This window comes from Schistocerca cancellata, chromosome 3, assembly GCF_023864275.1.
Source record: "Schistocerca cancellata isolate TAMUIC-IGC-003103 chromosome 3, iqSchCanc2.1, whole genome shotgun sequence".
Taxonomy (NCBI): Eukaryota; Metazoa; Arthropoda; class Insecta; order Orthoptera; family Acrididae; genus Schistocerca; species Schistocerca cancellata.
Genome location: NC_064628.1, coordinates 230,770,911 through 230,784,288, shown reverse-complemented (window position 1 = coordinate 230,784,288; position 13,378 = coordinate 230,770,911). Strand labels below are relative to the sequence as shown.

The 13,378-nt window shown below is 39.7% G+C and overlaps 1 protein-coding gene across 1 annotated transcript in view; it reads right to left on the bottom strand.

Moving 5' to 3' along the window:
- The window catches only part of LOC126174865 (protein RRP5 homolog), a 180,952-nt gene that overhangs the window by 123,652 nt on the left and 43,922 nt on the right, over positions 1-13,378 (bottom strand). Inside the window, 4 exon segments of the mRNA XM_049921266.1 lie at positions 2,441-2,686; positions 3,271-3,487; positions 4,333-4,556; positions 10,160-10,411. Coding sequence (XP_049777223.1) covers positions 2,441-2,686; positions 3,271-3,487; positions 4,333-4,556; positions 10,160-10,411 — 939 coding nt within the window.

Below are 13,378 nucleotides of genomic sequence, written 5' to 3'. Positions count from 1 at the left end.
ACTGTTCCCAGTATGAAAAGATGAAGCAACTCATGCTTGTTCCGATAGCCTACAAGCAACAATCTGCAATACACATTTCTTGTTAAGGCATACAGGAACAGCCATGTAGCCAATAACCACATTTGCGTAGCATCCAAATATCCAATATCCAGTGTCAGATGAGGATAAATCAATTATATTAACTGGTGTGACGAATCCCAGGTGATGCTAGAAGTACAAGAGGTGCCACAGCCTCCATCCCAGGTACCCTACTGCTGCCACAACCAAGTGCAGGGATTGAAGCCTACTGCCTACGGCTATCATCACTGCTAGCTGTTTACAAGCAGTAGCCAATTTCTTTGTAAGTTCAGTCCCCATGCATTTTCCACTATTAGGTACAACAAATAAAGCACATCAAAGACAATTTAAAATATTGGCACAAATTGACTAAAATAAAGGTTTGATTGGTATAATACATCTACAGGTATCAATGAATCATCACTTTGTTATGAAGAGAAATTTGAACAGTATAAATAGTACACTGAGACAATTAGCAGGTTTAAATAGATGTATGCTGTAGGAGTAACATAGAGATGAAGAGACTTCCTCAGGGTAGACTAGCATGAAGAGCTGCATCATACCAGTCTTCGGACTGAAGATCACAATGTTATCTAATCTGATCAGAGAACCCAAACATCTGAAAGAGAATATGGCATTTACAACTGATAGGGCTAACTACAGCTGCACCAGGCCCCATTTCAGTGTACTAATGAGATCTGAATATGTTACCTTAGCTGCTGCGAACACACAAACCACATCAGGAAATGAAACCCAGGTCTCCTGCTTACTAGGCAGGTGCGTTAGCCATTAAGCCACCTTGGCACAGCGGTTCACACAACTGCACGGGTTACCCTGGCATGCCTCCCTCCTTGATCCAAATTCTCACTGCCGCCCCAGTCAACTTTGAATTCCTCCCCTTACACAAGAACAGAATTGCTGAGGCTCTCCATGTTCTGGAATAGCACCTCAGCGTCGAATATAAATGGAGGATCCTGCCTGTAACCAAGCTGCAGGTAATCTGTGCTGTTGTGTGAACCAATGTGCCAAGGTGGCTTAGTGGCTAACGCACCTGCCAGTAAACGGGAGACCCGGGTTCGATTCTCAGCCTTGGTACAAATTTTCACTCACCGCTCCAGTCTATATACATAAGAAATTTTTTTAAAAAATCATATCTGTATGAGACCAGTAAAGTCTCTGAAACAGTGTAATTTCATTTGTGTATGTACCTGCACCTGGGTTTCAGGCTGGATCCCCCATTTATGTTTGTTGCCGAGGTGCTATTCCAGAACATCGGGGCCTTGGCAATTCTATTTGTGTGTAAGAGACAATTTAAAGTAGACTGGGGCAGCAGCGAGAATCTCGATCGAGGAGGGAGGGACACATGCCAGGGTAATCCCTGCAGTTGGTGAACCGCTCTGCCAAGCTGGCTTAGTGGCTAATACATCCACCTACTAAGCAGGAGACCCAAGTTCACTTCCCAGCCTTGGTACAAATTTTCACTTGCTGCTCATGTTCATGCACACACAAAATTTTAAAAATCTATATCAGACCAGTGGAATCTCTGAAGCTGGGTCATTTCATTTGTTAACAGGAGTTATCCTGTAAAGTAATAGTAACTTAACTCAGTGCAATAAATAGACATAAGACAGCAAAAAACTGCTTGTGTTCACAAAAGAAGCCACAATATTTTCACTTCCAAAAAGAAGGACACAATTCGAAGCTTTACACATATGGGTGTTCAGATTAAAAAATGGATCAAGAATAGGCAAGGGGGTTGTGGGCACATTTGAAGGATGATTAAGTCTTAACAACAGATAAAAGATAAGGTATTGGAGACAAAGGAATGAGAAAAAGGGGAAAATGCTGTGAAAACTATATGGAATGAGGCAGAAATACCTGTAAGAAGTGTTTAGTGGAGACCAAAGGTTGCAGAACTAAAGGGCGTGTTGGTGGAAGCTTTCACACCTGTAGAATTCAGCACCAAGCTTCATGGATAGTGGAAAGGGAGGGGGAGAAGAGTTAACATGGCCTCTGAAGTTTGCTACGCTGTCCTGATCAGCATGCTTCGATAATGGCTGGTCAAACCCACTCTTTGCCACAGTTTTGTAGTTACCATTTACATAAATCGACAGCAGGTTGGTAGTCACAACCATTTAAAAATCTGCACAGCAGTTGCTGGCACAAGTGGTCATGCACATCCCGTTGGAAACAGGGTCCTTCCTGTGAGAGCAGCTATGCCGTATTTCAAGGCAGATCTACATTATTAGAGAGAATAGCTGCTACTACCACCTTAAAATAACACTAAGTAAGTCTGAACATTTGGTTATGAGAACAACAGTGAATAAACTAAATTTTTCTTCAGCCTTTATAAATGTACGTCACTAACTGTAATATAACTCACCACTTGTCCAAGATAAAAAACTGTAGCTGGATTTACACGCTCCAAACTGATTTTTTTGGCAGGTAGCCAACCACGAGCATCTCCATAAAACGCTATCAATGCACCTTTCTCTGATAGATGCACAATTACACCTTCACATTCTAGACCGGGTATTACATCTTCAGGCTTTGTTACAGGAGGCACCTTTGATGACACTAATGAAGGTTTGAGTGTCAGCCGCAACTTGCCATCCTTCAATGACAAAACCTAGGCCAGATGACAATTATTCATTCACTTAAAATCTCTGAGAATAATCATTAATTAATGATTAACCTAATGAGTGAAAATGAAAGAGAACAGAATAAGATACTTCTCAATGACGTGCTGCTCTCTTATAAAGAACACAATCTGTATTGCAGTACTAACTATAATTTTCAAGTAACTGTTAGTGCAAACCCAGATCTAGTACGTAGATGGTTCAAAACATTTTTTTATAAAGCTGTTGGATTTCAAATTACAGCACCTTCCATATTCAGCACAAAGAACATTTACATTACTTCTAGGCTGGAGCTGAGGATTAAGTTTTCCAAATCCATCATTAGTTAACAGGAATTAATGAAGATAAGACTACAGTTCAACCCCACAGCATCCCTTATATTTTAGCAAGGAGTGGACTAAATATGCTTGACAACAATCACAATCTTTTTTACTGCTTCTGTATGACTACTTTACGATCATTTATTAGTGATCCAAAGAAACACTGCCACTTCACTCCAAGTAAAGAATCTGAAATATATATGTAACATCTTTAAATGACACACTTATCAATTTTCTTTCAGCAGAATATTTACCCTTCCATTGAATTTTAATCCCGTTGTAAACTTCTTTTCTGGATGTTGCAGTGGCACGTCAGACATATGCAGTGGTGGCACAGTAGCATCAAATAACTTCTTGCCATGTATAACCTGCACTGCAAGACCACTTTTGACAATTTTTTTCACTATGCATCGTACCTTCTGCCCCAGAGATAGTGGATTTTTGCCAAGAGGCTGATCTTCTAATTCATTTCTGTAAATAAAAGTCGGTTTATAGTGCACACTTTAATCCTAATTGTTGGAGGCAAATCAAATAAGAATAGAAACAAATTGCATTTCTAACAATAGAGTCTGGGAATAACTACACATTACTGTGGTCAAAATAAAAACAAACAAACAAAATCGGAAAATTGTGACGAAGATGAAATGACTAACATGATCTGAACCAACATGAATTATACACAAAACTGTGGATGACGATACGTGAATGACAACACACATTTCGCAAAATGAAGCACAAAATGTAAATGACAAGTGGAAAACATCAAAAAATGGCATATGGTGTAAGTTTTCAGATTCCTGCAGAAAGCAAGGGAAAAATAAAATGTACCAGCTGTCACAGATGAATCCAAGGAATATGAACAGCTAGTTAAACGTTGACTTCATCATTTGATAACTGTGAAATTTGTAACAACAAACCCTATATGACAGGACAGATTTGCAATCAAGTAACATGTACGTAAATTCAAATTCATGTAAGTAACTTACATTCATATTCATATGTACAACTAAACTTCTCTAAACTACCACATAAAAGATATCTTAAAACATTCCTTCCTTTTACCTGATTTCATGTCATCATATGTCATCAACTTTTAAGACGTAAGAAAATTGCAAGCTCTTCTGCAGAATAAATTATTACCTGCTAAAATGTGCAACAAACAACTAGAAAGGTGATTCCAAGCCCAAGAGCAGCCCCCCCCCCCCCCCCCACACACACACACTTACTCTTTACATAATAAAGAAAGTCAATATTCCATACAGTTGATTACCACTGAAATGTCAGATTTAATGTGAACTGTCATGTGTAAAACTTACTTCTCAAATGTGCAGAAAAATAACCTTTCCATGAAATCGTATCCTATGACTTTGCACTTCTGTTTTGCACCTATAGGGTATAGCCTTCCCAGTCTTTTAATAAGTGATACTTCTGGTTCTTTTGAAAGTTCTTTACGAATACGGAACGTTGAAACTAAGCCTCTTAAACCCTGGTTCTTTTTTCCAAGTCGAATGCTTACACCATTCGCATCAATACCAATCACCTGTAAAACAAAACATTATTAAAATTTATTTCCCAATTACAATAAAGACAACAGACAAAGCTTTGAGTGAGGGAGATGTAAATAATCTAAAAGTGCACTTCATATTGTATACTTAAAATTGTGGAACACTTCAAGCTTAAAAATATTCTGTATCTCATTTCTTGTACTTAGATAAATAAAAAATATGGGTCCAAGACTTATGTTTTCTTTTTTCATATGCTCTATAGAGTTTTTTCTAGCACTGAATATGATTTTCACCTCTCATAATGTTTTGAGCACATGGAAAATGTCAAGCTGCACTATGGTTCTGGCTGCATAATACATAGTACATAGCATTTAAACACACCTTATGGATCAGTTATGCCAGAGGAAGGCAATGGCATACAATTTTGAATAGGGCCTTGCCCAGTAATGAGCTGTGGTGTTCAAGCCAGTTTTCGGGCTGGTGAAATCGTCTCACATTGTAAAGCCAAGTAACAGCTTCATCTTGTACTGTGACAAGCAGGAAACATTGAAACGTTGTATCTGGATGAAGAGGTTACTCAGCTGATACCAAGACACTTTTTTTTTCCTTCAATCAAATTCACTAATAAACGTTGCACTCGGCTAACACTTGGTGTTGACAACTAATCATCAATGAAATCTTTTCGTACTTCCATTTGTGTTGCTGCATTGAGATTCTGGGACATGGGTGTCACTCTCATCTTTCTGCCAGAGATTTCATTAGCAGCAATATACACCACAGAGGTCTACATTAACTGTATCCAATGCTGTGACAAAGTAACCAAGTTTCGTCCAGTGCAGGCATTCAATCAATTCACAGTGGTAATGGCATTGGATTTTATTTACACGTTCCTGTAAAACCATCACTTCCTTCAGAAATGGCCTTAACTTGAATTTCATATGAAAAATGCATCCATTATCTGAACAGTCCTGACACCAAACCATACTTACTGAATGTTTCTTGTAAACAAAATTACCACACGTTATAACTTAACATGCTATTTTACACTCTTTATTGACCGTGTACAGGCATTTGGTAAAACCAACTCTCATATCCAATAATGGAAATTCCTGGATGGAGCAATATCTAAAACAAGGGAAATGCAACCACTCACCTGTAGGAAATCGATGTGTGGAACACAGTAAGACATAACAGAAAATAGCATTCACAGTAGTTTTTGTGCACTAGCAATAGTACACACATTCAGACACAACAACCCAGGAGCGTGCATTTGGTCGTCCAAGGGTGTGTGTGTGTGTGTGTGTGTGTGTGTGTGTGTGTGTGTGTGTGTGTGTGTGTGTGTGTGCGTGCGCGCGCTCTATTGCTAAAAAAAGAATTAGTGTTCAAAAGTTAGTGTGAATGCTGTTTTCTGTTATATATTACTATGCTCCATGCATTGATCCACTACAGGTTAGTGGTTGCCTTTTCTTTACCTTATGTATAACTCTCATGCACACTACTATCACAAGAAGAGAGTCAAGTGATGAAAGTTTCACCATATTAAATGGGAATATACATTATTATGCAAGGACACAAATAGATGCCCCTTATACAAGGTGTGTAAATAGGCACATGGCACACTGAAAACTTGACAGCTATGATTCATGAAAGTGACTGTCATTGCCTGCAAGATACATGGAACACCTGTACACACAATGAAGGACTGAGAGAGATGCAATGCTCATTACAACTTCATAGACTGCATGGGAGCATTACATAAAAGAAGAAACTGCACAGGGCAGTTCAACTATGATGTCCCACACTGTCCCTAACTGATGTCCACAACCAAAGAGCTGTCATTTAACTGTAAGGCAGGCAAAATGTAGGGTCAATAGTGTCCTTTGATAAATATCCAGCACTTACAGCTGCTGTTATATTGGGGTGTATGTAAGAAGACAGCAGAACAATGTATTCTTCGCAGAGAGAGACGGTCGTCAGTGTGGTCTCTGTCTATGTACCGTACCTCAGGCTACAGTGGTTACCTACCATAGTAACTGACAATGCAGTGGTGTGTGCTATACCTGACCACAGTTTCTGCTTCTGACTCTGCTTATCAGAATTTATATGCTTGGAAAACTATTGCTGTTGCTTTTTAACATAATACTTGTTGTGTTTGCTTCATGCCACCCATATTCAAAATTACAGTGACCAAGTAACCACACCAAACTTATATTAACATGAAAATCAATGCTAAATGTTTTACACACACCTTGACGTGCATGCTAAAAGCCAAAATAGCAGAATGATGTTACTGGCAGGGGTACCTCTGTACATCTCCCCATCACCTGCCTTCTTCCGTGTACACCACTACAGAAAAGGCTAAAATGAACCATTATGTACTGAACTACAGGGTGACAATTATTGCACTATATGAAAAAGAAAAACATGAATTAGTTACAAACTTTATTCAAAATATAAACACCACTACAGGTATTTGGATTTAAGTTATGACATGTTCGATGTGCCTGCCATCATTGTCGATGATGTGGTGCAGACAACGGCAAAATTCTGCATGACCCACTTAAGTGTCAGAACATCGATGCCGTCGATGACCTCCTAAATGGCTGCTTTCAGCTCAGCAATGGTTTTGCGGTTATTTCTGTACACCTTGTCTTCAATATAGCCCCATAAAAAGGTGTAGCATGTGTTTGGATCCAGAGAATATGTAGGCCAATTGAGGCCCATGCCAGTGGCCTCTGGGTACCCCAGAGCCAGAATGCGGTCCCCAAAAAGCTCCTCCAGGACATGAAACACACTCCTGCTTCGAGCTCCATCTTGCACGAACCACATCCTGTCAAAATCAGGGTAACTGTGGATAACGGGAATGAAATCATCTTACAAAACATTCACGTACCGTTCACTAGTCACCACGCCATCAAGGAATATCACACCAATTATCCCATGCCTGAACATAGCACACTAGATAGTCACCCACTGAGAATGAGAGACTTATCAGTCGCAAAATGCAGATTCTGAGTCCCCCCAAAAGTGCCAATTTTGCTTATTTAACTTCATTGCTAAACCAAACCATATTCACATCAAAGTTCTGTTTGTCAATTCTGAGGACAATAATGTTGGCGAAACACAACCACTGTTCCATGTCCCTGGAGCTTCAAGGTTGATGGGTTTGAAATTTATATGGGAAAAGATGAAAGTCTTCAACAACAATTTGTTGCAGTGTCTCCCAGCTGATACTCACCTGTTACGCAGCTCGTCTGATCGATTTGCTGGGGCTGGTTTGAAACACAACACACATCCTCTCGATGTTTTCAAGCATTTTCACCCTTTTTGGACGACCTACATTGCCAAAAGTGTCATCACTAACACTACCCATTCTCTCAAACTTGCGAACCAAATTCTTGAGTTTTAACGCACTTGGACTGGTTGCCTTCAGCTTGAACTGGTCACAAACTTCCTTTGCGCTGCAGTTGGGCATTACTGCTTGCATAGTACGCCTTCAAAAGCACTACATGCTCAGGCACTCTGTACCGTGACATTTTCACGTGTAAATGGCTGACAACAGGAAGGCACGTGTGCATTGTGCATGCACATACTAATTCCCATCATTTCACATGGCCAACTATGCAGTTTGAACATCCTAACACAAACCATTCAGATGTTATGATGATTTTATTTCATGTAGTTCAATAATTGTCACCCTGTAGACTAAAGTTACGATTCTCATCTAACAACTGATGATAACCGTACAGGAGAGGAAGAAAGATGAGCAAACACAATGCCAACTTCACTCAGCAGCAGTCCATGTAATCTATTTACTATGGAAGCATTACTGGGAGCCATTACATACAATCATCTTCAACAAGGGTTATGAATCAAGTATTACTGGCTTCACAGCAATGCAATTAATTACCATGATATTACGTATTTGTTGGTCAATGGGGTGATCTAAAATCATTTTTCTGACAATGTTTTTGTTGCATTTCAACACTTGTATAGATTATCTAACTGTCAAATTTATCGCCATATGAACAAGGAAGCCAAAGTGGCGCAAAACCCACTGGCTCAAGAGTAATTTGCAAACAAGACAGGCAAATAAGCTGCAGAACAGACAAAACATTTGCGTAAATCATGTCAATGCAGCCACACTGATGGATGTCTGAGAAGATTTCATCAATGATTAGTTATCAAACCCCAATCTGAATACAAGGTTTTATTAATTAGTTTGAAAAAATTGTTTCTGGTTATCAGTCGAGTAACCGCTTCATTTAGATGTAACATTTCAATGTTTCTTGCTTCTCAAAACACAGGATGAAACTGTTTCTTTACTTTACAATGTAAGAAAATCAAATACTACACTGTTTGTAACCATATAAGAGACTATTCACTTGGATGCTAAAAGTGGTGTCATACGGATGCACAGGTAAATGGTATTTTCTCCTAAATCAACAACACTAGGTTCACTGTTTTGTGTTTGAATACACAAAGCAAATCCACTTTGAATTCAATGATTTCAATTGTGCATATAATCTGCATGAATTGTTGTTGTTGTTGCTGTTGTCTTCAGTCCAAACACTAGTTTGATGCAGTTCTCCACGCTATTCTATCCCATGCAACCCCCTTCATCACCAAGTAACTACTGCAACTTACATCCTTCTGGATCTGCTTACTGTATTCACCTATGATTTCCCCCCCCCCCCCCCCCCCCCACACACACACACACATACACTTCCCTCCAATACTAAATTGGTGATCCCTCGATGTCCCAGAACACGTCCTATCAACTGATCCCTACTTTTGGTCAATCTGCGCCACACATTTCTGTCTCCCCAATTCTATTCAGTTCCTTCCCATTAGTTATGTGACCTACCCACCTAATCTTCAGCATTCTTCCATAGCACCACATTTCAAAAGTTTCTACTCTCTTCTTGCCTAAACTGTTTATCGTCCATGTTTCACTCATATTCATGGCTACACTCCATACAAATACTTCCAGAAAAGGCTTCCTTACACCACTGTCCCCACACCCACCACAGAACAGCTTCCTCTTCCTCCACCTATCACCTCCTCTCAATTCATATCTCCCAAGTCAGCTTCATTGTGTGCTGCTTCCTACCAGCTCCAGCACTGAACCACACAATTCAGCCCTTGTATCTGTCATCTCTTCCTCCCTCATTTCTATTTTGCACACTTGTTGCCTCCCTCCAAGCTGCTAGCTGCCCATCCCCAACCCCTCTCCTGCTTCCCACCTCTTTCTTTCTTTACCGAACTGACACAACCTTCAGCTCCAGTCCGCATGCCAAACTGCAACCCTGACATCGTGTGTCCAGGCAGTACAACATAAGGGCACATGTAGGTGTAGGTGTGTGTGTGTGTGTGTGTGTGTGTGTGTGTGTGTGTGTGTGTGTGTGTGTGTGTACTGCGTCTGGGTAAAGGATTTATTCCAAAAGGTAGCAGTTTTGTCTTTTCTTTGTGTGTGCCTGCCAACAACTCAATGTTTCTGCTATTTGTTAACTGGGCTCCTTTACTACCAATTATTTACGTAAATAGTGGTGAGTTTGTTCAATTTTTAGATAAAATGATATATTTAGTAATATCACACTGCACTAATGATTTAACACATTTGACACAATATATTTACCTTTGCTTTGACAATAATGTCCCCAATATTAATTGTAGTGAATGGTGACATTGGTAGATCTGCTGATAATATTGTAGGGTCTAAAGAAAAGTATGCAATCTTAACAGCAGGCAGGATATACAGGAGCCTCGCTTTTAACTCACTGCCAACAGAATAATTTTGCAGCTTCTTGCCAGGTGTTGACAGGTGCCTCTCAGAGATATAGCCAACTTTGTCATCATTATACAACACACGAAGTCCATTTCTCAGCACCTGTCCAAAATAGATAAATTCCTATACTTACTCATGACAGACAAAATACAAAGGTAAAAGACATGCATCATTTATTTAGATGCAGACACCTCAAGATTCATGATGCTTTAGTAACAAAATATGAATTATCAAAGTGACAGAACTATGAGGCTAGCACTGGAAGTAAGTTAACAGTCTTCTATATTAAGATATCTGTGATACGCTCATATCAATTTATTAGTTGGGTAGAAGAAGTTTGTTTTCTACACTGATGTAACACTAACTTCTAAATTAGTTACTGCAGTCAAATTTTCAAATATGACAAATTTATAAGATTTATTCCATCAAACATATCAAAAGGAAAAATGTACTAGAGAAACCTCTAAAATTGTGAGACACAATTATTGGCCAGTACTTACCTAAAAATAAAAATTGACAATATATATAGACACACACACACACACACACACACACACACAGAGAAGTGCCAAAGAAACTGGTATAGGTATGCATATTCAAATACAGATATATGTAAATACGCAGAACACGGCGCTGCGGTCAGCAACGTCTATATAAGACAAGTGTCTGGCACAGTTGTTCGATCGGTTACTGCTGCTACAATGCCAGGTTATCAAGATTTAAGTGAGTTTGAACATGATGTTATAGTCGACGCACGATCGATGGGACATAGGATCTCCAAGGTAGCGATTAGGTGGGGATTTTCCCATACAACCATTTCATGAGTGTACTGTGAATATCAGGATTCCAGTAAAACTTCACATCTCCTACATCACTGCAGCCAGAAAAACATCCTGAAAGAACGGGACCACCAATGACTGAAGAGAATCGCTCAACGTGACAGAAGTGCAGCCCTTCCATAAATCGCTGCAGATTTCAATGCTGGCCCATCAACAAGTGTCAACGTGCGAACCATTCAACGAAACATCATCAATATGGGCTTTCAGAGCAGAAGGCCCACTCGTGTACCCTTGACAACCACTGATTCAGAAGAGATCTCCACCCACTTGTATTCTAATGTATTTATGGACAGCCCTGCAGGATTCATGGTGTCAATTCCCTCCAGCACTGCTTCAAACATTGGTCGAAGGTAGACTTGAACATGCAAATCATATAACATGAACAAAAGTGTACTTGCTAGCAATAATATTTTCTTATCTATATTAATTTATTTTTTTTTTCTCCTGAGAGGCATTTCCCTCACAAATGAGCAAAACCAATTCTTCCCAAACCTGCCATCTCACAATTTTATTTTCATGTGTTTCCGACACTATACTCCAAATTGCTGGCCTTCTTTCTACTTTGTCAAGTTGTAGTTCAATGTCCATATTCTCGTCTTCCATTTCACTCTTTTCAGTGTCCAACAAAGAAAAATAACAGAAATCACTGAAAATACATCTGAGTATGATGGAAACGCGCAGCCAACTGAATGGACACAGGAACTATCTATCTTTCTAACCGGGCTTCAACAGGAGTTCTCCTGCGTCCAGAGATTTTTTTCTGTGAACACTGCATTAACTCGTGCTCCTATGGTTGGTTGTAACTTGAACGTTAGATGTCTAAACAAGTGTTTTGAAAACACATGTCAGACTTCCATCATCTGGACTTATCCTTAACATCCCGTCAACTCCAAGATCATTAGGGCTGTAGCACAGTCTCGAATTAAGGAAGAAGTCAGCCCTATCCTCTTCAAAGGAACCATCCCTAAATTTGCTTTACTCAATTTAGATGATGATGATGATGATGATTGGTTTTTCGGGCACTCAACTGCACGGTTATCACTGCCCGTACAAATTCCCAACCTTTGCTCAGTCCAAACTCACCACTTTCATGAATGATGACAAAATGATGAGGACAACACAAACACCTAGTCATCTCGAGGCAGGTGAAAATCCCTGACCCTGCCGGGAATCGAAACCAGGACCCCGTGCTCGGGAAGCGAGCTCAATTTAGAGACATAACAGAACACCTGTACAGCTGCACTCACAAGTAAAAATTAAAATATTAATGAAATTTCCATTGTGCAGAGGAATACTTTTCAAGCCAAACTTTGTAAAAGGTCAGATAAAAAAAAGTCTCCAAGACCAGATAGACCACTGCCTTGAACAACAATGTTTCATGAAGTGAGGTATGTGATCTCATTGCACAACCTGACTCAAAGCTCTATTTTGTCAATACTTCAGTCTATTTTCCCCAATTCCTCAGAAGTACTTCTGCATAACTTGTACTGGATTAGCACTCTTGGAATAAAGGTTACGACAGGCAAATTATCAGCTGTGACGCCTATGAAGTGTGTTGGATATCTCAGTTGGTAATGTGTTGCTTACAAAAGCTAAAGATTCAAGTCAAGTCACAGTACAGGATGACCCAAAAAACCAAAAAAAGTTGCACACAATGATAAGCAGATGGTGCTTCATGTGATACAAAAACAATAATTAGTACAACAATTGATTTTTAGCAAAGATGATGTTCTTTATAGCAACTGCTCAGCATGTCAACCATCACTCATCAACAATACCTGTAGTCGAGGGACAATGTTGCGAACAGTATTGTACAGCACATCAGTAGATATGGTGAGAAATTGCCACCGGATGTTGTCTTTTAGCATCCCTAATGAGGTCAGATGGTTGTGGTATATTTGTGACTTCAGGTAACCCACAATCTTTTCATCACAACAGTTGAGGTCTGGGGACCTGGGAGGCCAAGCATGATGAAAGTGGTAGCTCAGCATGCAATCCTCACCAAACGATTCACACATGTAACAATATGGGTTGGAATGCCGTCCTGAATAAAGGTCGTATCGTCCAGCAAGTATCTGTCATCTAGGCTAGGTGTGATCTGATTCTGTAACATATCTGTGTATCTCAAACCCACCACGCTGAGAGTCTGAAAAGCAGCACCCTGCATTTCCTTGAAGGAAAAGGGTCTGATCATGACTGACGTAGTAAATCCACACCACACCGTGACTTT